Below are 26763 nucleotides of genomic sequence, written 5' to 3'. Positions count from 1 at the left end.
ACAGGCGTTTTTTTTTTTCACATAAATTCATGGCAACACATTAATTTGATTAGTACATGCTTTAGAATTACTTTACACTCAAGCGCTTCAAAAGATGTTAACGTTATCACCAGGCTGCTGGACAGATATGTGGTACACCACCAAGGTACAGATCAAGACTAATCTGTGACTCAGGATTTATCTTGGGAAGAGCGCAAGGTGTACGAAGAACTCAGAATAAGAAGGGAAGATAACTCTGGGAACTACAATGTGTCAGAAGAACAGCTCTTGCTGATACAGCTCCCCACCCAAGACCCGGTTATCTAAGGTTTACATAGGAATGCCTAGGTCAGCTGACAAAATACTGGTCTTCTGCTCCATAAATGCAGAAAAAACGAAAACAACAGTGGAAAATTGGAAGTCTGAATTTCAGCTTTCTTAGAAATAACTGCAACCTGACACATTCCATAATATTTAAACAGGGTGGGGGGAGAGAAATCACCAAAGATGTTATGTTTAGAGATGACATTGACATGAAGAATAGGTAAATTTTGTTTTTCAGCCACTGGGAAAGCAGACCTCATAGGAACTCAGGACAAGTAGGAGAAAAGATTTTTTTTTTTTCCTTGTTCTTTTTCTTTTCAAAGATGAACCTAACTGCACTCAAAGCTTTCGTGGGCTTGCTCTGGAATTGCTGGGTTCTGGTGGGTCACGCACAGGGAGGTTTAGGAGACAATCATGTCCATTCGAGTTTTATTTACAGGAGGCTGCGGAACCATGAAAGAAGGGAGATTCAGAGAGAGATTCTCTCTATCCTGGGTCTACCTCACAGACCCAGACCATTTTCACCAGGAAAGCAGGCTTCTTCTGCACCCCTCTTCATGCTGGACCTGTATAATGCCATGACAAATGAAGAGGATACTGAGGAGCTGGAATACTCACTGAAGGGATCCATGGCAGGGGAGAGCAGAGGGATGCGGAAAGGATACCCTGCCTCTCCAAATGGATATTCGCGGAGAATACAGTTGTCTCGCATGACTACCCTGGCCACACAGAATCCTCCCTTAGCCAGCCTGCACGACACCAACTTTCTGAATGATGCTGACATGGTCATGAGCTTTGTCAATTTAGGTATGTCAAAGTTTTTTTTGTTGTTCTTTCTGCTCTGTTTGATGAACTGTTAGGCTGATCTTGGAGGGCTGAGAGAGGGAAATGTCTCAGCCGGAGCGTAACCTGTTCTAAAACAGCAGAATTGGGCCCTGGCTGCTGTGCCACTTGCAATAGAAAAGTTGTACTAACAGTGAAGTAGCTACGTTGTAGGTGGCCATGGAAAAAGATTTTTCTCACTGTTTATATAAAGTCAGTTTCTATAACTCCCCTCTGCTGGCTTCTGTTTTCTTTCTTTCATTGATGTAATGAAAATTCTAGCCTTAGGCCAACTAACTCTTTTTTTTTTTTTTTTTTTTTTTAAATCTCAAAAAATCAAACACTTATGCCTATTGCTCGGTTATTTCCCGCACTGTTTTGTTTAAAGCTCAGACATGAACAAACATCAGTTGTTAATATTTTAAAACCCGGAATGTTTTGAAAAGGGAAAAGTCAGACCATTTCTGGGGGGAAAAAAAGAAAGAAAAAAGGAAAAAAAAAAAAAAAAAAAAGATTTCTTAGGATATTTGGGATTTTTTTTTTTCCTAGTGGTAAGAGTCAGATTTTTATTATCTTTTCAGCTGGCTGGCTGGATTTTATATAATCTGTTTCTGTTTCTTTGTTATTTCTATTTAATAACCACAGACTGTGTTTTACTACACTGCCATGGTGCTCAAAGTCTGCAACAGTTCTTATTTTCTGCCATTAATCAATTAGAGAATTAAACACCAGAAACATGCGAGCAAAGAATGCTTTTGAAAACTTTATCATATCAGACACAAAACCTGATAAAACTAAATTATATTGGCTTCTGAGTACAATAAACATGCTTACCAGTTATGTTGTGGTTAAAAAAGCAGTTACAGATTTCTTTAATAGAAGGCAACCTAAACCTCATTAAGAAAGCTGCAAATAATTCATGAAATGTATTTACTATTTTTATAAGTAATTTAAGTGCTGCAGGACTCATAAAGCTATCTAAGAACTTCTTGTTTGATCTGAATAGTAGGAGATTTAATTGGAAACTTCTCAGTAAGCTCATACGAAATCTGATAAAACCCTGTTTTCCAGGATAATGCTTTCTGAAGAAACTTTTTAAACAATGGCACATGTTCTGAAATACCTTCCGATTATCACACATGCTCTATACCTTTTATGTCTACCAGGTTTTTAATCCCTGCAGCAGGATTAAAAATGTTTCCAAACACTAAACTCCTCAACAGCTAAAATCTCTGGGAAAAAAAGAAAATGACACCCTGGAGTTTAGTTGGCATAGTAATAAAATTACATTTGTTTGGCAGATTGGGGGGTGTTTAATTCTGAGATCTTTTTTTGTTAGGAGTAACATATGTCTGAACTCCAAATACATTTGCTTGTTGCTCTTGCTCCTGAAATAGCAGAGTAGAAGAAAATGAAATCTCTGTTTTTGGAAACTGTGTTACTCATCCTTAAGAAAGAGTTACTTCTTATCTCTGCATTTCTTTTTACTTATCATTGGATGACTCGATCCACCCAGACTGGCTGGAATACATTGAGTTTAAAATGGCTATGTTACAAAGAAAAATAAGAAATGCTCTGATCCCTTCAGCATTAGGCAAGGTCCCGATCCTGCTTTTTTCTCACTTGTCTTGTGAATAACCCTCTGTGAATATGTCACAGACCATTTCATCAGTGGCACTGATGGCTGTTAACTTGGGACCTACTCTTTGATTTCAAGGAATGTCTCTAATTTCAGGAGGACTTCTTGCACTTCATGAGTGTAAGTCTCAGGGTCAGTGTCAGACGTGTGCTGGCCTGATCCTGCTGTGCTTTCCCAGATGAAACTCCCCTCTGGGAGGCTGCTGGTTTCCAGTGTCTTACCTTAACTGGGAAGTTTCTAATATAGTCTCATTTTGTTGGGAAGGAAGCATTGTCTTGATAAAGTTGTTGGGAGAAGTTATAGCCTATGTATATTTCACCTTATGTTTTTAAGCTGTGAAGAGTGGTGGGTGAGCGTGTTGTTTTTCTAGTGAGTATGTTTAATAGACTCAATTAGCTTACAGGAAAAAAAAAAAAAAAAAAAAAAAAAAAAAAAAAGTAAATACCCGTTTTTGTTTGTGCTCAGCAAGATTAAAATATGTCTCAGCTTTTAGTGAGGCTAAACACTAATTCACTTCAAATGCCCTTCTATACTCATTGGTTACTGTGGTTTATCATATATTCCACCATGTAGCATGCATAAGAAATACTGACAACTGATGTAGATTAACTTCAACATTTTTATTAAACAATCCTATGTTTCGGTATAATTAACATAATAACAAAATAAATCATGGAAACAGGTAACCATTTCATATGATTTATGCCACGTGAGATTGTGACAGATGAGGGCAAGCTCTCTTAATATACAATGGGAAAAAATATGCAGTGATAAGTGAATGCTAACACTGTACCTTGAAATCAATAAATGCTGGTGCAGCACTGTAATAATTCAAAAGGTTTTAGATTTGAAGCCCTAGTCAACTTGCATGAAATTAATCTGCACTGGAAAAACTATTCACCGTGTTCATACTTGCACGCTATTAATTACATAAGGTGTAATTATAAAGCCTTATTAATCATGCTGATATTTAAATTGAAATTTTTGTACATAGTTGCAACTAGTTAAATTATTTTAGAATAAAAATATTTAAACAAGAAATACCTAACTGAGGTGTTTGCTAAGAATTATTAAGCATTAGATTGAAAAGACTGGATAGGATTTAAAAAGTAAAGTTAAAAAAAATGGGCAAGGATAAATAATATTTTACAAAAGAATAAAAACTGGAATGCATCTGTTAATTCTGATAAAAAATCAACCTGTTAGAGCTGTGAATACCTCCCTTTCCAAAGCAAATTTTAAAAATAATCATCAAGGGAACTGCAATTCCTCAAGCAACCAGGGAGAAAAACAAGATTGCTTTTACTTCTTCCGAAGTTAAAATTGTAAACACCTGCTCCTTACACCGGAATTTCCATCCCTTTCTTTCTTGAAAGATACAACAAGACAGAGAATATGCCTTGTCCCGTGCTTTGTATAAGACTGTGTGCATTGGCAGCTCTCCATAAATATTGATGACTGTAGCAGAAGAGTTAACTGGGGTTGGTCCAGCAGTCAAAGAATAAATCCTCCACTAAATACACTGGGGTTTTCAAGGATCTGATTGTATCACCTACAAGTTCAGGACTTTGTTTTCCTCACTGGGTGTTTTTTATCCTGTTGTTATATTTTATTATATTGTTGCAAATCCCTGATTGTTTAGAGTTCTGGCATCTTCTTTTTGGCTGATCTCCTAAAATGACATATATATGATACCCTGTTCTTCTGAGAACAGACAAATAATGCTAATGTAGCTCTATTCACTTTTGTGCTCACTTAAAATTTAGTTGAGAAAGGATGTTGTTAAGATAAATGTTAGCATTCCCACTCCTCACCTCTCAGGAAAAGAGAGGGTTCAAATGAAAACACAGGCATGCCCGAGACTGGGAGAAACAGCAGCACCTTTTGAAACTACAGTTAAGCGTTTCAAGCACTGAATTTTACATTAGCATCAAAGTGATCATCAAATCCACTGGATGTCCATGTTCCTTCTCATGCAGTTCAAATGTTCCGTATTTCCATTGGTTTACAACACATCTGTGTTTTTTTGTTTTGTTTTGTTTTTTCGTTTTGTTTTGTTTTTCCCTAAACAGATTGCTGCATTTGCTAAACAAATTTGTTTTCTTTCTCCTTATTTTTCTCTGAATTGATTCATGCTCTATATGCAATAGGGGGTAAATATATAAAAGCTTTGTGGGTTTTTTGGACACACCTTTCTTTCTTAGCATCTGCATTAATTTCAAAAGCTCAGATGTGAAGATTAGTATAAAATTTGTGCCTTTGAACTGCCCTATGCTAATTTAGATTACAATGCAATATTATACAGATACTTAGAGTTTTTAAAGCATCATCAAAACACCTTTTCTAATTCACACTCAGTGTGATTCTGTAATTTTGATTAACATAGTTAATAATTTAAACACAGTTTTTAAATCAGACATGGAAATCCAAGTGAATACTGCCTATTGGAGGCACGCAAGACTGCTCATTTTAGTCCAGTTTCTCTGCTCCAAGGTCGCATACTGTCTTGTTCTTCTTTAAAACACTGAACAAATACATAAATTCACAAGATTTACAGTCCATTGTATTCAGCCAAGAATGTTAACATGGTAAAGCATAACTTTTATAGAGCTCCTTTAAGAATCCTACAGTACATTAATCCACAATGAATACCTGTACAAACATTTTATTGTATCATCTGAGAATCAAAATGTTGCTAAATACAATCAGACCTGAAGTGTATTTAGTAGCTCGTCTCACAATTTAAGCTAATTCAGTTTCTTCAAGATAAAATATCACTGGTGAGGGTTACTGAGTGCTAAGCCATAAAATGTCAGGTATTGTAGAAGGGGAGCTGGTTTTGAAGGATACATGCAAGGCCTCAGGGTTGTTAACTTCTCCCCTCAAAGTTTAGGAATGAGCTTGCCTTCTTTCTTTCTTTCATTCTTTTTTTTTTTTCTTCTGTCTTTCTGTCTTACATTCTTTATTTCTTACATTCTTTCTCTTTCCTTCTTTTTTATATCCCTACTCTTTCTTTCTTTCTTTCTTTCTTTCTTTCTTTCTTTCTTTCTTTCTTTCTTTCTTTCTTTCTTTCTTTCTTTCTTTCTTTCTTTCTTTCTTTCTTTCTTTCTTTCTTTCTTTCTTTCTTTCTTTCTTTCTTTCTTTCTTTCTTTCTTTCTTTCTTTCTTTCTTTCTTTCTTTCTTTCTTTCTTTCTTTCTTTCTTTCTTTCTTTCTTTCTTTCTTTCTTTCTTTCTTTCTTTCTTTCTTTCATCCTTTCTCTCCCCCTCTCTGTCTCTTACTCTCCCTACTTCTCTCACTTCTCCCTACTTCTGCCACTCGATTTCAGACATTGCTGTCTTAATTTTAACATTATGTGCATTTCCTTGGCAATTGTGCAGTTTTAGTCTGTAAAATGCAGACTTCTAGTGAAAATATTGACACAGCCTTAAGTGAAGTGACAGAAATAGTGCTATCTTGCCATGGACAGAGGGATGCTATTACAGAGATAAAACTTGTTAAATAACAAATAGTCTCCATGTCATTATCTGTGGACTTGGATCAATACCAAGAAAAAATAAGAAAATATTTGTGAAGCTTTTTAAATGGCAATCAAAAGTCAATAAGATGGTGGTTTTCACTCTTTTCATTAAAATTTAAAGCAGATCAGAGCAAGAAGGTTTCATTTAATCTTTGTCTGAAGTACACTTCGCTGATATCTTGAAATACTAAGATTTTTTTTTTTTATTTCACCCTTGATGAATTTTAGTCACCCAATCAGTGAGCTGAAATTATTTGTTGTCACCTAGGTACCCAATCAGGCATTAGAAGTAACTTTTAATAATGGAAATATTTTCTATGCTCAGATTAAATGCTAAGGCAGCTTTTTACACAGGTTTATTTATTTATTTCAAGAACAAAAGGACATTTCTAACTGGCTGGCATTCCATAAAAATTCTCACTTGTTCTTTACAATTCATTAGTCAGATATAACCAATTTCTGTGTGATGACAGGGCAAGTTGTTCGGGATAGTTTTTGATTTTGAGTTAGAAATATTTTCCATAATCATTTTGGAATTTTAGCATATTCTGTTGTTTTCTATGGAAAAATGTCTATTTCTTTTTTAAATCTCTCATGCTATGTGAAGTTTATGAACTATGTAGTTTTTCCCTCAAGATAGGTTTGTGTGTAATCCATAAATATCACCATCTAACAAAATAATGCTTTTTATAACTTTCAATTATTTTTTTGCCAAAGTTAACACTTAAATTCAAGCAAATTATTGTATCTACTCAGCCAAAAAAATGTCAAGCTCTCCATTAACTGGGGCATAAAACTGTCTGACTTTTCTTGCCGACAGGTTTGAAAGAAATTGCAGATAACTGAAGAGAAACTGATCTAGCAGATGGTTAGATGTGCATGGTGAAAAGCTATATATATGCACGCATATATATAAATATATATTGTTAATAATATTTTTCCCATTGGGAAGAATGGCTGACCCAGTTCCGCTGCTTCTTTAGAAAGCGCTGCTTTCCAGACTAAACACAGACTTTGGGTGGGGTTGTGGGGTTTGTATGTATTGTACAGTACATATTTTCCCAGGAAAACACAATCTCAAAGTCACTCTGGCTGGTCATGAAAGAGGAGGGCGGCTCGCGGAGACGCCTCAGTGCAGAGGATGTGAGGGAGGAATCGGCCCGACATGAGCTGAGTGGAAATCCTCTTGGTTCTCCTCCTAAATCCCACTTTATATGCTTAGATAACAGGACAGCTCTGGCACATATGTGATCTCCTACACTCATTGCTTCTGTCATTATTTTCTCTGGACGTTACATTCTGCAAAGAATTTCACCATGGCTACCTGCCTTCTCACTGCCTGAGTTATGGCAGTAATTACAAGATGGGCAGTTCCTTTTTCTTCTCTATTTAGCCATGGCAGCTCCTTTCAGCTCGCTTTCATGGGCCCACAGGCTAATGGAGTTTTGCAGAAAATTGATTGATTATAGTCTGATCATGCTAGGTGTCGTCTGGTGTTTCCACATAGCTGAGAATGAACAGTTTATGAAGTGCCAATTGCAGCCTCCAGCTAAAGAAAGACTCCCCAGGGCTACAGGAGGGCTCTAGCTGCTAGCAGACTTCATAATGATTTCCCACACTTTTCCCTATCCTCTCCTGCTTGTCCTTTCCCTTGTCTCTAGCCCCCTCCGCCTGGGCAGGGTCACTGAACTTTAATTTTCTGTCAGTGGTGATCAGCTGGGGAAAGGATTAAAAGGAGAGAAGCGGTGAGAGCGGGCGACGGCGCGTGAGATGGTGGAATGAGGGGAGGAATGAGAGAAAAATGGCAAAGCTCCGAGCAGGCCTCAGAGGGAACAGAGGCCTTCTGCTCAGCAGGCAGCAGCCTGCGGGCCTGGGAAAGGTTCTGGACAGTGGCAAAATGTGTGCTGGGAGGCAACTGGTGTTACTGGGAGCCTCCCAGAGGTGTTGTGAAGCAGAGCGTTGCATAGGCCAAGGCAATTGCAGAGGCGTGGTAGAACAGCATTTTAATTGAAGATTGAAGAAGGCACAAGCAGACAGAGAGAGAGAGAGATGAACAGAAGAGAAAATGAGAAAGAATGTCATAAATATGGATAATTTATAATTGAAAGAGAACATAAATCAGGTCTTGGTTTTCTGTTTCCAGCAAGCCTTGCAGGTGAAGGGAGTGGTTTTCTTCTTGGTCCCTCATGGCAGAGCTGCTACCTCACCCCCCAGCCATCTCCCCAGGCAAAACTTCTAATTCCTGCAAAATAAAATGCAGCCCTCCCCACCACCAGTATGTGTATGCAAGGAGCACACAGACGGCCTACTAACGTTTATGGTCATAAATAACATTGAAGCTAGCTTTTAAAAACCACAGGTTAAAGGATGAGGGCTGCCATGACGCACACAGAGAGATTGAGATCAGAGGAGAAGCTAAAAGGGGTCGGGAGAAACAATGAATCCCCTTGTTCTTAGTAATATTTATGAGTGCTCCATTGCACCTAAAGTTCATATTTTATTGGTTAGGCCATGGGGTTTCCCCATTTGCTCATCTCTTAAAATAACACCCTTGGTTAAAATTTCCTATAAAACACAGAAGTGCTACAGCAGGCAGAACTTGTCAACCCTGACAACTCCATTATGTGAGTCTGTGGGTGAGGTACACCTAGCAAGAGCTGGTTTGTGTTTGGTACCGGATTATGAATTTGTTTCCATACATAAAATGACTGTGAAACAAGCAGTTCAGTTCTCTGTTCAGAATCTTCCCATAATTATTAAGAGATGCTCCAAGACGCATATCTGAATTTTTAGTTTTTGACTCCTTTTTTTCAGCAACTGCTTCAGTACAATAGATTGAAATCCTGACTGCTATTAAATTGATGGTATGTGTGGTATCTTGCCAGGATGCAGTTATATTTTTTTCCTGCTGTAATTATGGCAAAGTGAGACAGCATTTTTTAATGAATCGAGGCATAGAAAGCTGATCGGGACAGGGAGTAATGGTAAAAGACATATATCTGTACCCGTGAATAAGCAAACTTTTATTTAATCCTCTGAGGTAGAAATGTGAACTATTGAAATTTCTTTAAGGTTTGTCTTCTTAGCAAAACTACTCATTCAGACCCCACGAGAACCTGGTTTATAAAATTCTTCTGTAGACTGCATCTTTCAAATGGAATTGCTGTTCTAATTCTCAAAAATTTGACTACAGTCAAATTAATAAAGCTTTATTCATTTTATCTTGAAAAACTGTAGCCATGATCCAGAATAGTCGTAAATTAGTACTAACTTATCTAGGTACATCCATATGAAATATTTATTTGAAAAAAATGAAGAAAAAATTTAGATGGGATATTCAACTCTAAGATACTACAAAATAATTTCAGGAAAAATACTGCATTGGGCTATGGCAATATGGATAGCATAAGTTTCATATGTAGAGGTAATAAGATATGTCCTGGAAAGCCTAGACTCCAGGAGATGAAAGAACAGAAAAACTAAATGATTTCTGAGTCTGATTTTGGAGCACTGGGGGTGACATCCACTGGTGCATGGTATCTGGGCCACAGAATTCTAGAGTAATGACTTGCAAAATAAATTAGTTGAAAACAGTAGTGTGGATAATAAAGCAGAGCAAGCCCAGCACACACCCATATGGTACCTGAAGTCTTTGTTGTGATTTATGATGGCAGAAATGCAGCAGGGACATAATTTTGGAAGGCCCTTCTCAAGGTGCCTCAGCTGGGTTATCTGACTGCAGGTTACGGAGTAGTAGTAATGTAGAAGGTTTATCTGCTACAAGACAACCTGATTGGCTTGTACATGAGATGCTGTGCAAAGGTCTTGCAGTGAGCCTGCTCAAGCCCTAGACCTAAACCTGAAAGCTGGAGTTTGGCTGAGGAGCCAAAACTGAAAAACCTGAAGAAGCTCAGAGTGTGCCTCAGTTTTTTGAACCACAGAATGAGAACGGGTAAATAGTTCTGTATTCATTTTCACTTTTTTGTGCACTCATTCACAAGAATGAATGTCCTTTTTTCTTTTACTTTGCAGAGCACTACAACAGCTTTTTTTTTTTTTTTTTTTTCTTGTCAAGTCTCTTTTTACTGTGGCTGGCTAGATCTAAAAAAGATCTTGATCCTGAGAGCCTTGAACACTTTGCCTTTCTTCCTGGTGAGCTCAAGGCTTTGATAAGCCAAGGACAAGAAGTCTTAAAAGAGACAGTTTTCAAAATAAGGAAAAAGAAAAGGAAATACTGAAATTAAAGCATCAAACCTGACATTTCAGACCTGGTGTAATGCATGGTGAGCATGTGGTTAGTGTAGCTCTAGTTCCCAGAATGTGGGATGTTGCCTCTTGGTGGCATGTGTGCATGTGTATCAGGGTGTGTGTATGGGTTTGTGTATGTAATACAGAAAGCATGTAAATCTTTTGAGTTTTAGTCACTGGGATTTTTTCCCCCTTAAATCATAATATTATTTCCCATCAATACTATGTGGCTTTAGCAGCCCTGACCTTTCAAGCTGCCTGTTTGGACCAGTGTTTATCAGATGACCGTTTGACCTCCTTGTTAATTGTACTTAATTACATCCTGTCGTAACATTTTGAAATAAGGAGGAGAGTTTATGGATCTGCTCCAAAGAGTTGAAGTCTAAAAGAGCAGAAGATTTCAGTGGAATGAGGTGCTGAGTAATCTCCTAGTTAGATCAGTAAGGGTTGTGTTTTGTCCAGTTGATTGCAAAACATAAACTGCTCCTTTTCTATTTATGATCATTGGCATTTCTGAGAAGAAAATCCCACAGTTTTCTTTATTCTGAGAAAGGCTTCTCTTCACTGATTCTCAGCTTGGAGCTTTCTCTTAAGGGATCAAGGAAGGAGCAAGAAACCTATCAACAGCACTGCAAGGGCTGAAGTTCACATATGATGAGACAAAAGAGATGAACCACAAATGATCTCTCTGTGGTTTTCCAAAACTTCAGAGTTCCTTATGCTTCCCTAGCATTGCTAGTTCCCATGAGTTTATTGAGAGTTGTATGATATTTGGTATGAGATGTTCTGTGAGTTAGTGATTTATGGGGACATCTAAGGTTTCATTAAAATGCAGCAATTATCCTGTCGTTGCAGAAAAAATAAAAAAATTAAAAAAGAGAGAGAAAACAAAACAACACCCAGAAACAGATGCAGTTCTTCAAAATGGGCATTCTAAAGGCTCAGAAGGCAACTTCAGACAATATTTTATAATGCTTTTCATATAATTAATGTCTTCTAAAACCCTTGGTGTTGATCATATTGCTTTTCTTCTGTCTAAAAATGATATGTTATATGTGTTCTATCGTTATTGTTCCATAGCTCACTTGTCATAAACAGATTATATTAAACGTGTTTTCCTAAATTAATGAACTACAATAATAGTAAAATTATATAGACTATAATAATAAAAGAATAATAAATTAGTAAAATTTTAAAAAAGGAAGCTATAACATAAAAATGCAGGTGCTGTTTATTTTATTTTAAATTTTTTATATTTTTATATTTATAATTATTATTTTAAAAATATACATATACACACATATATACCCATAGCTGTTTTAATAATTCAGCTCTATTAACATTGGTACAGTGCCAATGAATACCAAGTGAAAATCTAGACCCAGGACTTTAAAAAACACAAAGCAAAGGAATATGCTTTCATTCTTGCTTTATTATGACCCTCATAATTGGACTTATTGAAGAATGAAGTGCCATGAAGAATTAATTGTCTGTGGAAGTGAATTACACATAATTATGGCGTTATTTTGAAAGTTCTATTGTGCAGCATGAATCACATTTTAGATAAAAAATGCTACCTTGTGCTGTGCTATGAAGCTCTAGAATGATAAAGATCTGCCCGTGAATCCCTTATCACAAACTGAACGAAATTCTTGTGAAAGTTCAAAATCTTTAATAAGTCTTTTTTTTTTTTGGAGGGGGGGGAAGGAATGGCTAAAACTGAAGTTCAGCTCTGCGCAGTTGCATTTACACAGTTGAATATTTTTACATGTTGATTTAAGTTACAAGCTTCTACAATTAGAAACACAGAACTTTCTGTCATTGGTGTAAACCTGTAGAAATTGTAACTGAAGTCATACTATTTAAATGTGATGAATTTCAAGGAGGCATGGTGGGTGCTTTTAGAATTCGGGAGGTACAGGTATAATGACACAATATAATGTTCTTTACCTAAGTAGTTTAATGTTAAGTATTTTTTTCAGAATGAAGTTATTTGATTCCTTGACACATTCCTCTATTAATGCCATTTTATTGCTCTTGAGATGAGTATTGATTTTAGCCACATCTCTTAAAAAAGTGATATTTTTTATCACTTCTTAAGATGTGGAATTAATCACTTTTTGTGAGGCTTTCTATTGTAAGGAGACGATATTTATAAGGAGTTGATTTTTATATATGTGTGTGTATATATATATATATATATATAAAACTTATGTAAGTACAGTTTAGATAATATTACCTAAAATGTATACTTGTATAAATTAATGGAAAATCCACAAGCACTTTCTGCTACAGAATGAATATAAGTTAACTGAGTTGATGCTGCATTTCACAGTGTCAAGATGGAGAGACTGATACCATTAACAATATTTACACTTATTCATTAGAAACGCAAAATGAAAAACATAGGATGTGCTTAGTAGTATGTGTGTTTAAGAGTGACCTAATGTAATAGAGATTCTTCAGGGGGCTCAAATCAATGAAAGAGACATGTGTGAGCTGAAAGCTGGTCTCAGCTGGGACAATTCCAAAACAGGTTATGAGAAAAAGTTCAGACCTGCTTGTCATCTTTGTCATACAAGAATGGAGCTTCTTTAATTAAATTTATGTCACACTGGTCAGCGGGTTTTACTGTGGCCTCCTTTAAACCTTACTGCTCCATCTTGTTGTCTTCAGACAGAGAGCATGATCTCAAAATGGAACTAGAAAAAAATCCAAAAAGATAACACTATGACGCTTTCAGTTCTGAGGATGGGCAACAGAGAGTTCGCAATTAATTTATATGGAAAACTATAAGCAAAGATGAGAGCAATAGTCCTACTCCTAGTAGAAATAAAGTTTTAGTACAGATAGGTGCAAGCGCACATTGCTGGCTCTACACAGTAAAACACACACCAAGTATTCTTGGCAGTGTTGTAATAAAAAATTGCATGGAAAATAAAAGCACTGTAAACAGGTGGCTTCTCTCTCCCTGCTCATTCTTAATGTCTGCTCAAAAAGGCACCCAAATTTGGTATGAGGCACATTAGCTTAACTGTTAGGAGATGTGGGAAGTCAGTGTTACAGAATATGTCACGAGCTTTGTGACAACATCTTTACTATTTTGAAGATGTACTATTATCTATAGATAAGAAGTTTGTCAGGAACTGCAGAGATATATTATAAAACATTATGTCTATCTACATGTGAGAAGTGCAGCCACGGGTGGAATTGCAGTGAGAATGTAAGAATGATTCAGGTACATCCATCTGAACATGGTCTTGGGCACCCTGCTATGGGTGTCCCTGCTGGAGCAGGGGTGGGATCAGATGGACCCAGAGGTTCCTGCCACCCTCAACCAGTCAATGACACAAAGAAGGTTCTTATCTTTGTCTTCTAAGTTGACATTAATCATTCCTGATTTTTATTTTTATTTTTTTTAAGTCATTTTGATACTCCTGGATCTTTTTCCCCCAGTCTTTCCAAAATAACTTACTGTGAGGGATGCTCACCTGGTGTTGTCTTACCTATAACTAATCTGAGCTCTTTCATGGCACAAATACTTTCTGTGGAGTCTGTTTTTAATTTCTCTGACAGTGCAGGCCTAATGCTGGATGGCCAATACAACTTGCAATTCATTAACAGTCAGTTAATTCCTGTCCTAAAAAAGGGTAGAAATATTAATTAACTTTGATAAGATTTAAGTTTCCTTCAGGGAAACAAACAAACAAACAAGAAAAACAAACACAAGTGTTTTCTACTTCTCAGTGAAGGTTCTTATTCAGTATGGGGAATCATTTTTAGGTGAAATCATTGCTCCTCATGATTAATTAATTATGATCAGATTAGACAACCAGTGCTGTAGAGGAGAGGGTGCAGTCTAAACTAGTGTAAGAAGCTGTTAAAACCATGGCTAGCTCCTAAACGGGCTCTCAAAACCTGCCCTCTCAAAGCAGCTCAACAGCTCTGTCTGTTCTCCTGGCTCCTCTTCCTCTTCCCATCCCTCCCATTTGACCCCAGCCACAATGCCAGGATCCCACCCCTGCTGTGCTTCTGGCCCTGTATCTGTTTTCCAGAATGTGGGATCTCTAGATGGGCTATGCTGTTGACACTAGCAAGCATTCGCAGTGCAAACCTTCAAAACAAGGCTGATGACTTCTCTAAGATGAAATACCAATATCTACATTTCTATTTTTAGGGCAATGACTTCGTTAATACAGAGATTAGCCCAGTATACATAAAGTATAAATCTGAGCCCTGATTTAAGTTGAACTAAACTAGCAAGGAACAAGGTCTGAGATGTGTGAGGGCTGTTTGAAACACAGCATATCAAAATACATTTCAGTTATGTGTATTAGGCCTTTCTCAACTCTGAATGAGATGCTCCTGAGGACTTCCTTCCTTGTCATTGTTACAGCTGATTTTTATTGAGTGTTTAGTTAGTGTTAATGCGTATGGGTAGTATTAAAACACTCAGATGTGAGGCTAAGCAGAAAATAATGTGTCTGGTCATATCCAGTTCAATATGCAGAAATAACTTCCATGGATGCTCTTATGACAAAACCCACCACAGGAAATAGCTGGAGCTTTATAGGCAATGTGAACAAAATGATGATGGTGGAGTTACTTGGTACCACTGGGTAGAAGTGAGCAGCAGAGGGTTAACATGTGCAGGAACTAAGAAGATGTGGGAAGATAGAATGTGCTTTAATGTTTAGTTTTACTCCCCTGCCAGTTGGCCTATGATGATATATGACCTTTCACCCTGCTCAGAAGTTATGTTCCATCTGTATACTTTTACAGTGTCAAAAACAGTGTCAAAACAGTTATAACTTACACCTATTTTCTGACCATTGGGTCCCAGAGGTATAACTTTTGTTCCTACTCATTTGCAGCTGAACTCAAGAGGGATTTCTTTTTTCTGTCATTTGTTAACCTCAAGGTTGTGTTGATCTGACATCCTGACTTTCACACACAGTCAGAAACCTGGGAATAATTGTTAGTTTTCTTCGTGACAATTTGTGATTAGAGAAAAGCAAAATTACATACAAACAAAAATGGAAGTCAGTTGACAGAAGAGATCAAAATATGGTGGTTTGCCAAAGCAATGACAAAGATGTAATTGCAAGTGCAGAAAAAAACAACTTTTGGTCATGGTGCAATAAAGGTTGGATAGTTTATCTATGCATTAGCTCAGAACTGAATATCATTAACCTGTTCTGCTTTTTGAAGTAAAAATGATTTTCACTGATAAAAATGAACACAACCAAAAAACTAGTGGTTATGCATTTTTAAAATAGATATTTAAGATCAGTTCCTTTGCAACAGGATGACTTGTTCTGTATGTTCCATATGCAAGCTGCACCACATCCTTTCTTCGTTGTCTTCCCCTAGACATTTGGTTGTAATGTGTCCCTCTTTTGGCACACATTTCTATCTGACTGCCCAAAATATGGTGTCCTGTTAAGACTTGTTGCTGTTATTCCCTAAAGCAGTGATCATCTGGGCTTTCAGCTACTATATTTCTGGAAGATTCAACTGAGATGCATTCTGCCATGATTCACAGAACTAAAAAGGGCTTATATACAGTGCATCTTTTTCTGTGTTTTGTGCTACGGTGAAAGTTTTACATTCAAGAAGTCAATGGATAGAGAACCACCATAGAATAGCTTAGGTTGGGAGGGACTTTAAATATCATCTAGTTCCAACTATACTGTGCTATTCTACAATACTGTAAAAAAATAGAAATAAAAAATATATTGTGAAGAGTGCCTTTATCTACCTTTTGTATTCGGACTGTGATAATATCCAGGCATAGACTCCTGTGGTATTGTTCACTTCCAAAACTATGTTACAGTAGGAGTCATCCAACCTCTTTATTCAGGTTACTTATTCCTACTTTTGTATTAGCCAGTGTCAGACCAGCATAAGAAAAGCAGGTTTCTGTTTTTCCATTTATTCTGTATCAACAACTAAAATCCTTCCAGCATTTAATTATCGCTGGAGCAGCTGCAGTGGAGCACTTGTTTTGACTTACCGAGCAAGTGCATTTGACTTGGAAGACACAGAAAACAGTAAATTGAATGAATACCACATGCTTACCAGTGACATATTCAGCAAAACTTTGGCTATTGAATGAAGACAAGCAATTTTATTAAAACAAATATTTTGTTCCATATTTTGGACAGTGTGAAAAAAAAAAGCATCATAGATATTCTCATGGTGTAGAGAACATCTGGGAGATTATAACAGAGAGCACAGCTCAGTTACGCCTCTTTGGTCCAGGTATATGTTTAGTTCTGTGGTTATAAAAGCTGCTGGAAGGCACTGCTCTGTGGTTCCTGGGAAATCTTTTGTGCTCATGAGGAATGGTGAAAACTTTTGACTACTGAGTTTTCGTTCTTAAACTAATTCCAGGAAAAATAAATACTTTTTTTTTTTTTTTTTTTTTTTTTTTTTTGTATATGCTCTTATATTTGTCTTTGTAAATTCTTCTGTTATTTGTCTTGTCACCGCCTACTGCTTACTAAAGTAGGAAGGTTTTGAGGGAATTAGAAAGTACATATCACATCAATTGAATCTCTCCCTTAATAAGAACTTCAAAACATTCAAACTATGTGTTTATTTATTGTTGACTAATTGAAGTCCAATCTTATAAACTACAACAATAAAAGTAGGAACTTAAAATTTCAATAATGGAACAGTACTTCTCTGGTCATTCTCAAAAGATGTAATACTAAATACTTGGGTATGACCAATGAATATTCTAACTCAATTCTGTTATATATTATTGAAATGCTTTTGTTGTTGTTGTTGTTTTGTTTGTTTGTTTTTGTTTTCTGTGAAGGATAAAGAATAAAAAACAATGTGTGCTGGAAAAAAAGTCCATGCAAAGTATTCTTTTTTTATTATTATTATTATTTGAAATTATAGTTTTCCCTTTCACTCTGGCTCTAAATTCAATTGCAGTCACTGAAGGTTTTGTTATTGACTTTATCTTGACTTGAATTGCTTTGCAATTCATAGATTTTAGTAATTCTGTGCAATTATGGAAGGGATATTCCACCATTAAAAGCCTGTATTCAATAAGCGATAGATAATTTTTCATTTAGTGAAGCTGCCACTAACTGCATAGTATTTCATCTAATAATTTTCTAACTGTCCCTAATTTAGTTAACCAAAACAACTAAATGTTGCTCACTGATGTCAGTAAATGACTGAAAATACTTTAGTGAAATAACTCCAAATGTACTGCAGTGGAACTTGCCCTACCAAGCCTTCTCCTGTCGGTTTTAATAAGAAAATATATATTTTGTAAAATGGATTTACATCACTCTTTCAAAACCACATATATAAGTCTATAATTACTTTAAATACAACCATCCTAATAATAATAAATACAGAGAAACTAAAAAATACAGTAATCCAGTAACACTTAAAAAAAAATAAAAAATTAAATGAACTGGTGCAATGAGAAAAAAATAACAAGATTTCTGGAGACTTACTTTCCACAGCTAAAGAAAATTCTCACTGATTCCAGAAATATTTTGCCTCATCAAGAAAGGGATCAGAATTAGAAACTGGACTAAGACTCTGATGGAGGTGTTCTGTATTTATGATGGGACAGGAATGCAATGTTAAGGAGGCTGGTAATTTTGAGAACACCTGCTTTTTGCTCTGTACACTTCTGACCTAAGGTCAGAATATGACTGATCTTGGGATCTGAGTATCAGCTGATCCATTTTGTACAGAGATAAGTCCCAAAAGGTCATGGTTCAAAAGGCATGTTCTGAACACAGCTAAGGCATCTGGGTGGTCAACACTGAACCCTCTGCAATATATTTTCATGAAAGAACCAGATGATAATTATCGCATCTTCATTCACTTTTTGTTTCTCTAATAGATTGCTCACCAAGAAAACAGAAAATGTAGGTTTTCTTTCTACCTTAATCTAGGGAGAAAAATCAGAAGGAAAAGTTGATATTTTAAGTCTAAATCACTTACTATTCCTTATTAGTGGATGCAGAATACAAATGGAGATCCTGGCCCTGATGAAAATGAGTTGCAGTGTGAAAAGAAATGCAGAAAACCAGGTATTAGAAGAACAGGCTAGTGGGCATCTGACTCTGAAGCTCTGCAGTTCAAACACCTGGATGAATGATTATCTAGTAGATGCCTGTTATCGGTAAAACAAACATAAAGGATGTGAGAACAGAAAAAATATATATATATATATATATATATTTCATTTTTATTAACTCCTGTTTTGTGCCTGTGAGCGGCCCAGGATGTACCACCTACTGAGCTACTCAGTGTTCTGGCAGTCACTATGTGGTCATTGAAAGTAGTTGCCATGGGTTGAAATGTCTGTTGAGAAAGGACTACCTCCTGTTCCTATGATCTGGAGCAACTGACTAAAGGGGAAAGGTAGATAAACACCTCTCTTATTATTATGGCTGGGGCAGGACAGTTGGCTTGTAAGAAACAGAAGTGGCTCTCTAGTGACGATATCTCTGATGTCTGAAACATTCTTCTGAATACAAATGATTGTTATGAATTTCGGCTTCTAACTCAAAATAGCCTTGATTGGGATTCTTCTAGTTTTATAAAAGCCATTAAATCTTTAACAAATAAAGCAGCATCACCAAGACAAGTATTTCCTTTTGCTGCTTTTTTACTTTACACTTAACCTTTAGAAGTGCACTCATTTTAAGACCTTTCTGTAAGCTTAATTCTTATTCAAAGTCTAACAGATAGATATAAAAGCCTGCCCTGTACTTCAAGAAAATTTGAATTAGATTTTGCATTTTGAGGAGTGAAGAGAAGAAAGGTGTATTTGCTGAGTTAAGCCTAATTTAAATATTTTATAGTTAATATTTTTATTCAGCAGCCTAAAAGCCTGCACAAAATTACAAAGATTTAACACATTTATTTTCAGAAGTCTATTTTCTGATCTCCTCAGCTGAAAATGATGTTTTGCTGAATGTGGTTCTTAAATTCTCTGTGATGCACTTTGTTAAAATCTTGACATCTGTCATATCAAAGAATCTTTCATTCTGCTCTTGGATCGCATCTTTTCCCTTGTCAACACACCCTATAAAACCTTTTTTTTTTTTTTTTTTTTTTTTTTTTCCCATATTTTGTAAAAAAGCATTGTCACTAACATAGTCTGATGTTTAATAGTCTTGAATGGGTTTCTAGGATTTGAATACCAGAGAGCAGAGCAATGAGGTAAATAGCTATTTGATGTCTGTCTTTTCACAGTAGCACAATAGCTAATTCCTAGGGCCTCTGACCTCTTAGTGTCCTGTAACAGAGTACTTGCATTAATCTGTTGCTTATCTGTCACCTACCACATTTGATATTTCCAGCCTCTGCTTTCAATTATCAGTCATTAGAGGCAGCACTGAGTAATTTCAGGAGAAAACGCCTGGAACCTTTGACCTGTTTCTGTCAGATAACCACAAGTGTTCACTGTAGATAAACTATCATTTCATTATATTCAAGATGTAAACAAGTGTCGTTTGTAGTATATCGGCTTACTGTAACCTTTATCACCTTGAAGTGATTAAAACTGACTGGTTTACTTAGTGCTTATACAAAGAACTCAGAATTAAACAGTGAAATTCAGTGAGATTAGTGCAAATGGCCCTTTTTAGTTACACGGTCTGCAAGACCCTTTCTTTGCCTTGGCATGTATATGTAGTGGTTAAACATTAAGTTGATTAGAGAAGCTTCATGATTCATGAATCCAGTTGGGATTCTTGGACCTTATGTTGTAAAATCAGCCTGTTACAACCTGGTCTTAGTTTCTCCCCACTTTGCTGAAGAAGCTTTCACTTTCCATGTATGTCACCACATACCAACCTCTTCAGGAAAAGTGAAACACATCAGTGGGGAGCTAACTGCCAAAGTGAATGCATAATAGTCCCATGCACCACAACATAAAATTCTTGCTAGCAATTTTAACTTTTCTTAAGCTCAGTCAACAGTCAATTAGACGTTTGTAGCTGAATTGGTAATACACTGATTATGTACTGAACTGTTCATCCATCTCTGTACTTGGTATTTTTGTTAATGGAAATTACTGCACAATATTTTCATACAAGAGATAATCCTTTTTTTTTCAGAATATTTTTGTGGTGTAGATTTCCTTTCCTTCTGGATTGGGGTGAGTGCTAATACAGTATGAATATTTCATCAGTGAGCCACATGGGTGGAAAATATCATTCTTTCCTATCTTACACACACAGGTGTTTGTGATATTCCCCTGAGCTACAATTTTTCTGATGTAACCATAGTGCTGAATATATTAGTTTCAGGTGGTATAAAAATACCAGTGCAAAAAGCCAATGCTCCTGAGCAGTGAGAGCAAATGAAGAATTTTATTGTAATCAGCACTGACCTGATAAAGTAGTTCTTTTTAATTACAAAAATTATAGACTTTTGATAGTTAAAAAAGGACTTCCTGATGTTCCGGGTAACTTTTATTTTTTAGATGCTGTTATCTGTCCCACAGAGAAACATTTTGTCAGATGATCTGAGCAGAGCTGGAATGACATGAGAATGATCTGGAAGAACTGAATACTTCAAAATCTTGAACTGTATTTTTCAGACTGTCAGTCCTGAAAAGCTGTCACGCTGAAATAGAAATACTTGAGACATGGTGCCCCGCTTAATGCACTTAATGCCATTTCAGCAAGGCAAAGGACCTCATGGATGGCATACCGTGCATTCACAGTCTTCCCTAACAAAACATTTATTAGGTGCAGAAGAGAGCTGGATTTGTATTTTATTTTCAGCATGAAAATACTCAATATCATTAAATAACATTTCTCTTTTATAATTCAAATTCATCATTGTAGACACCAGACAATGCTGCAACATGATTGCGATTGCTTTTTTCCAGTCTTCTATATAATATAAAATCTTAACTTTTCTAAATACAATAAAATTGTTTTTAATGTTTTGTACATTGGCCTACAGAAATTTATGGTTTGAGATTCTGGCTTCAATGTGGAGGGTGGGACTTCCCTGGACTCGAGATTTTTCATGGATTTTAGTGCCTGTTTTACACACTCCTTCATTTTTGGAGACTATTTCTACTCCCGGGTCCTGCCTTGCTTGCCAGTTCTGTCCTGCCAAGTAGAGGCCTAAGGAAATTTTGAAATTGCAATCCTATCAGATGGCAACACTGTCTCTTCCTTGGATATACATGGATACATAATATCTAAGTAAACTGTAACTTGGGGCTCAACAGACAAGGGCTATCAGTATTCTTTTAGCAGTTGTAAATGCTCATGAGAGAATCCCATCAGTGGTTATCACACTGTGTCATAGAGGTTTGTGTCCAGACTGTAGTGTACATGGAGACAACTGCTTTTTCCAAACTAATGTTATTAATTAGAATGTACTTGTAAGAAACTAGACAAAAAGAAACCTCAAACCCAAATAAAAACAGCTCAGGCCAGGAGTACTGGCGTTTAAAACTTTTATTCAGAGTCTAATTCTCCAGTGCTTACTCACAGTGAGTTGTGCTTAGTTACCCATGAAAACTGGTAAATACTTGTTGAATAAATTCTAATGCAGGATATTGTTGCTACATTAATTCTGGCTTTAATATACTTTTCATTTGCAGATTATGGACATATCTGTTCTACGTTAGCTCAGCAACCCTGAGTGATAACATTAGAAACTTGTGGCAGACTCTATGCTAGAAAAATACTCCACAGTTCAGTGCATTTGCATATGTTAATCTCTGCCAAGTTCTCTCAGAAATGAAAGCCTTTACATGTACATAAAAAAAAAAAAAAAAAAAAAAAAAAAAAAAAAAAAAAAAGGCAAACAGACCCCAAGCCTCAAGCTAGATCTCTGTATATACCTCACAGCTTAGAGCTGAGCAGCAGAGCTGCTAAATAGACTGTATCCTGTTTCTCTTCAGTAGCAGCCCATTCATCTCCAGGTACAGAGCAGCCCGTTTACATGCTTCTGCCTCTTTTCTGTTTTACTTTTTCTACATAGTGTAAGATGGCAAGCCCACGTAAGCTAAATACACAGTTGAGCCAAGTAAACCTTGCAGCTAGCAGACAATTTTCCTTTTGTCAGCCAAGAGAAAGTTCATTTTCACTGAAGGCAAACTGTTCTTATAACCTATCTATTTTATTTTTGGTGATTTGTAAGGCAACCTAGTTTTGTACACTTCCAAGAAAATATTCTCATGAAAGCAAAGATAGATGGTTAACATTTTTGAAAGGATGAATGTGTTCTATAGGGCTCTAGTTATGTGGCCACAGGTGACGGCTGCTCTGAAAACAGTGTAAAAGCTTTTGCTTCAGTGATTTTCATTTTAAGATGTCCATGACTGTACCCCTAAACGGCAGCTCCAAAACACAGCATTTTCTTTCAGCACATTTCTGCTTTGTAAGACTACATATGCATTATAATAACACAAACAGCATGTATATACAAACAGATATGCACTGCATATGCATATAAAGTGGTGTCAGTGTACACATAGGCATGAATATCTAAGTATAAATATACTGTAAAAATGAAGACATTTTATTGTTTATAAATATAAGGTAGCAATCTATACCTACAACTTTTCAGAACTCGTGTTGTTCCTCCCCAGGATCTGAAGATAGTTAGTTATTACCAAAACTCAGAGAGAAGAACAGGAGTTGTAGGAAGGAGCATTTAGTGAAGCTGGGTGCAGTCACAAACCTTTAGCTCTGTGTCAGTCTTTGTCCACTGTCAGTCAAGTCATGAGGAAAGTGAAACTTCTCCACTGCATCAGGGTCTGAGCACAGCTTTTTCAGAGGTCAGCGTTACATTTCTAGGAAGGAAAAAAGTGAATGATTCTCCTTTCTGCATCCGTAAAATCTGGTGTTCATCCCATAAGATAGTCATCAGCTAGCACCGGGCCCTGTGGGTTCCCTTGCTGAACCAAAACAGATATTCCCTTGTGGGAGTGGCACCTATCTCAGGGTCAGGACTGCTGCAGGTACCCGACCAATCCCCACTACACTGAAGTCAACCTAAATCTCCATCCACTCCTGACCTAAGGAAGAAAAAGATTAGTTGTTCTGGAACTATGGTGTCAAAAACATCAGCAGTGGTCTTGTGCAGCCACTGCCTCTTGGAGAGACCTCTCCAGTCAGGAGCAGCCCTGCCTGTGCTGGGGTGCAACACCATTTTGCCTCTCAGCCTTGATTCATGGGTCCTTCTGACCACTGGCACGATGACACCGATGCCATTAGACTGCAGCATGTGTTAATTTGCATGATGTGATTTATGTGATGTGATCATTTCTTGAATATACAGTGGTTGCAGTGCACTTTAGCACTACTTCAGAATTTGTTATGTTAAGAGGGAATGATCAGCATTCCCCTCATCTGCCTGGATATTAGTGACGAGTAGCACTTTCCAAAGCCATCTATTTCTCTGATATTACTGCTGCTGTGCTTGCAACTAAACCGAAGTCCCAAATCCTTTTGCAGCTTTAAGTTTGTCCATATTTCTAGTTACTTTACAACATGCCCTCTTTCAGACTTTTTTTTTTTTTTTTTTTTTTTTTTTTTTTTTTTTTTTTAATATTCTTTCCACTCTGGCTTCTGGAATTTGTATAAAAGCCACTGAGGGTTTTTCCTTTTGAACTGAAGACATTTGGTTTGTGGAATTTCCTTTAACTGGAAGTATGTCTGAGCTTGTGGTTTTATTATTTCCACAGTTTTATATTGTCCTGTTGTTTACTCCTAAGCATGGGGAACGCTCCATTAATCATGGGAAATCGGTGTTCACCACTTTAATTTGCATTCAATTCTTTTTCTAACAGTTGAAAGAGACAAGGACTTCTCCCACCAGCGAAGGCACTACAAGGAATTTCGGTTTGACCTCACCCAAATCCCACATGGAGAAGCAGTGACAGCAGCTGAATTCCGGATATACAAAGATCGAAGCAACAGCCGGTTTGAGAATGAAACAATTCAGATTAGCATTTATCAGATCATCAAGGAATATCCCAACAGGTACCATGTCGGCATGAACATATTATGCCTTCAGTAATGTTCCAGATTTCTATCTGAATTAGAGAGGTGATAACTGATCATAAGCGTGCCCTTGGCAAGGCATTATTGCTATCGTTGTGGTTTGTGTTGCATTAATTCCTAGGCAACGTCAACAAAAACTGAGCAAGAACAAAACTTATCTTCAACATAATTTATTCCAGGTTTATGGAGTTTCATTTCCAGCCTCACCAAACAGTCTGCCCATACACAGAGAGGGTGAGGGTTCATGTTCTCAGTGAACAAATGGTGGATTCTTATGCACAGTGTAAGCGTCTGGATTTGGGAAATACAACATTTGCTGACACTGAGGTACTACAAGCCAAGATTCAGCTAGTTCCTTAAAGGCAGATAGACTGTTCATTTTTGCTGACTTTTGAAGGAATGTTTTTTTTTTTTTTTTTTTTTTTTTTTTCCAAGCGTGTTTTAGTATTCTGCAGAATGTAACTGAAAGGTTGAATCAGGCTCTGCCTTAAAGATGACATACGGACACTTAACACTTGCTGCTTACAATAACTGAGAATTAAAACACATATGACATTACTCATGAGCAAATCTCTGATTCTGTGTTTGCAGAAAAGTGTGGGACATATTTCCAAGACTATTCAAGAGCATGTAAATGACTAGATTTAACAAGGCAAAGTAGATAAATACCACAAAATTCCCATTAAAAAGTAGCAGCAATTCCAAGATGCTTGTGCAAAAAAAAAAAAAAAAAAAAAAAAAAAAAAGACATGCCCACAAGGTATTGGAGTTTCTACGTAGATTGGTGAACATTTTAAAATTAAATTGTTTAATGTCTGTAATGTTTGAGCAAAGTGAGAAAGAAAAATTGTCATGAGTTAAATAAAAACCTCCCTCATCTTGGAACAGATAACACATTTCTATTCTGGCAATGTCTAGCATAGCAAGGGCAGTGGAAATGGCAGCGTGAACTTGCAAAGCATCAAATGCTCTATCATCAGGTAGCTGAAAGGCTAGGCCAAAGTTCAAATCTCTTTGCTGCTTATAGAACCCTGAGGTTGTACCTTCCAGGTGAGATCTCTGACCATCAAATTATAAACATTTTATGGCTATAAAGAGGACTTGTTTTATGTCAGTAGAGCAGAACCAACAGAAGGGAAAACACTTCTCCTTCCAGCCTTCCAGAGTATCTTCTGCTTTCTTACTACATTGTGCAGAAATAGAACAGTGCAGGATATTTTTTTTTCCTCTGTGCTTAACTTGCAAAAGTTCTGTTGTTGTAGGTTCCAAAAGAAACTTTTTGGAGGAACTGAAAGGAAAAAATATATATATATATTTGAAGAGCAAGATATTTTTTAAGAACAAGTGGGAAAAGTTCATTTTGTAATCCACTTAAATGGATTCCTTTCTTTGTACGGTCTTTTTTTTTACTTTTTGCCTTTTTTTTTTTTTTTTTTTTTTTTAGTAGTAGTAGTTTCTGTTCTATTTTAGAGAAGGCAAAGCCACTTACTCCTCTGAAGCAAGACAAAAACTTCAATAAGCATCTGACCTGTTAAATGACAGTTGTCCCTATGAAACCACTAAAGAATACTCATGATTTCTTTCAATATCTTATCTGCACATTTATAAGATAGTAAAATTGCTATTTCTACATATAAACATTTTATAAATACTTATATATTTCCATTCACTAGCCTAATAACCCCATGTGTTCTGATGGAATCATGATGCTGGAAGAGTATTCATGAAATGACGCACCACCCATTGGCTTTTCCCTGTTGTAACTAAGGAAACTTCAGACAGTCTAATTCAAGTGTTTCCCTTCAGTTTCCACTTATACATGCAGCATATGGAGGCAAATGATTTGACATGTTGGGATTGGAGAAGTCCACAACCTCACAATCTCTATAGTGCTCACATCTGAAACAAGGAACTTTTCCCACTTGCTTCTTGGTATCTCTGGTCAGAAGAGCTCCTAAGCATATTTTGTAACTGTAAAAAAGTTACATTTCTTGCCTTGGAATCCAGGCTTTAGTTGCATTATTCATGACTATGTCACCTCAGGTTTGTCCCATATCTAGACATGAGATAAAATTTCAGATTTAGGTGCAAATATTTCTGCAGCTGCAGAGCGCTCCACACTCCTGCTCATACCACAGCAGAACTGCTTAATTTCATCTTTCTTTGCTCTGAATAGGAAATGGAGGAGTCCAGTAGGATTACGCAA

At 36.6% G+C, this 26763-nt stretch overlaps 1 protein-coding gene across 1 annotated transcript in view; it reads left to right on the top strand.

The window, feature by feature from the left end:
* The first annotated feature begins 626 nt into the window (after positions 1–626).
* BMP5 (bone morphogenetic protein 5) overlaps positions 627–26763 on the top strand; it is a 53028-nt gene continuing 26891 nt past the window's right edge. Inside the window, exons 1-2 of the mRNA XM_072332683.1 lie at positions 627–1110; positions 24344–24536. Of these exons, the coding sequence (XP_072188784.1) occupies positions 627–1110; positions 24344–24536 (677 nt within the window). The remainder of the gene's footprint in view (positions 1111–24343; positions 24537–26763) is intronic.

This window comes from Excalfactoria chinensis, chromosome 3, assembly GCF_039878825.1.
Source record: "Excalfactoria chinensis isolate bCotChi1 chromosome 3, bCotChi1.hap2, whole genome shotgun sequence".
Taxonomy (NCBI): Eukaryota; Metazoa; Chordata; class Aves; order Galliformes; family Phasianidae; genus Excalfactoria; species Excalfactoria chinensis.
This window is presented reverse-complemented; position numbering and strand designations above follow the sequence as displayed.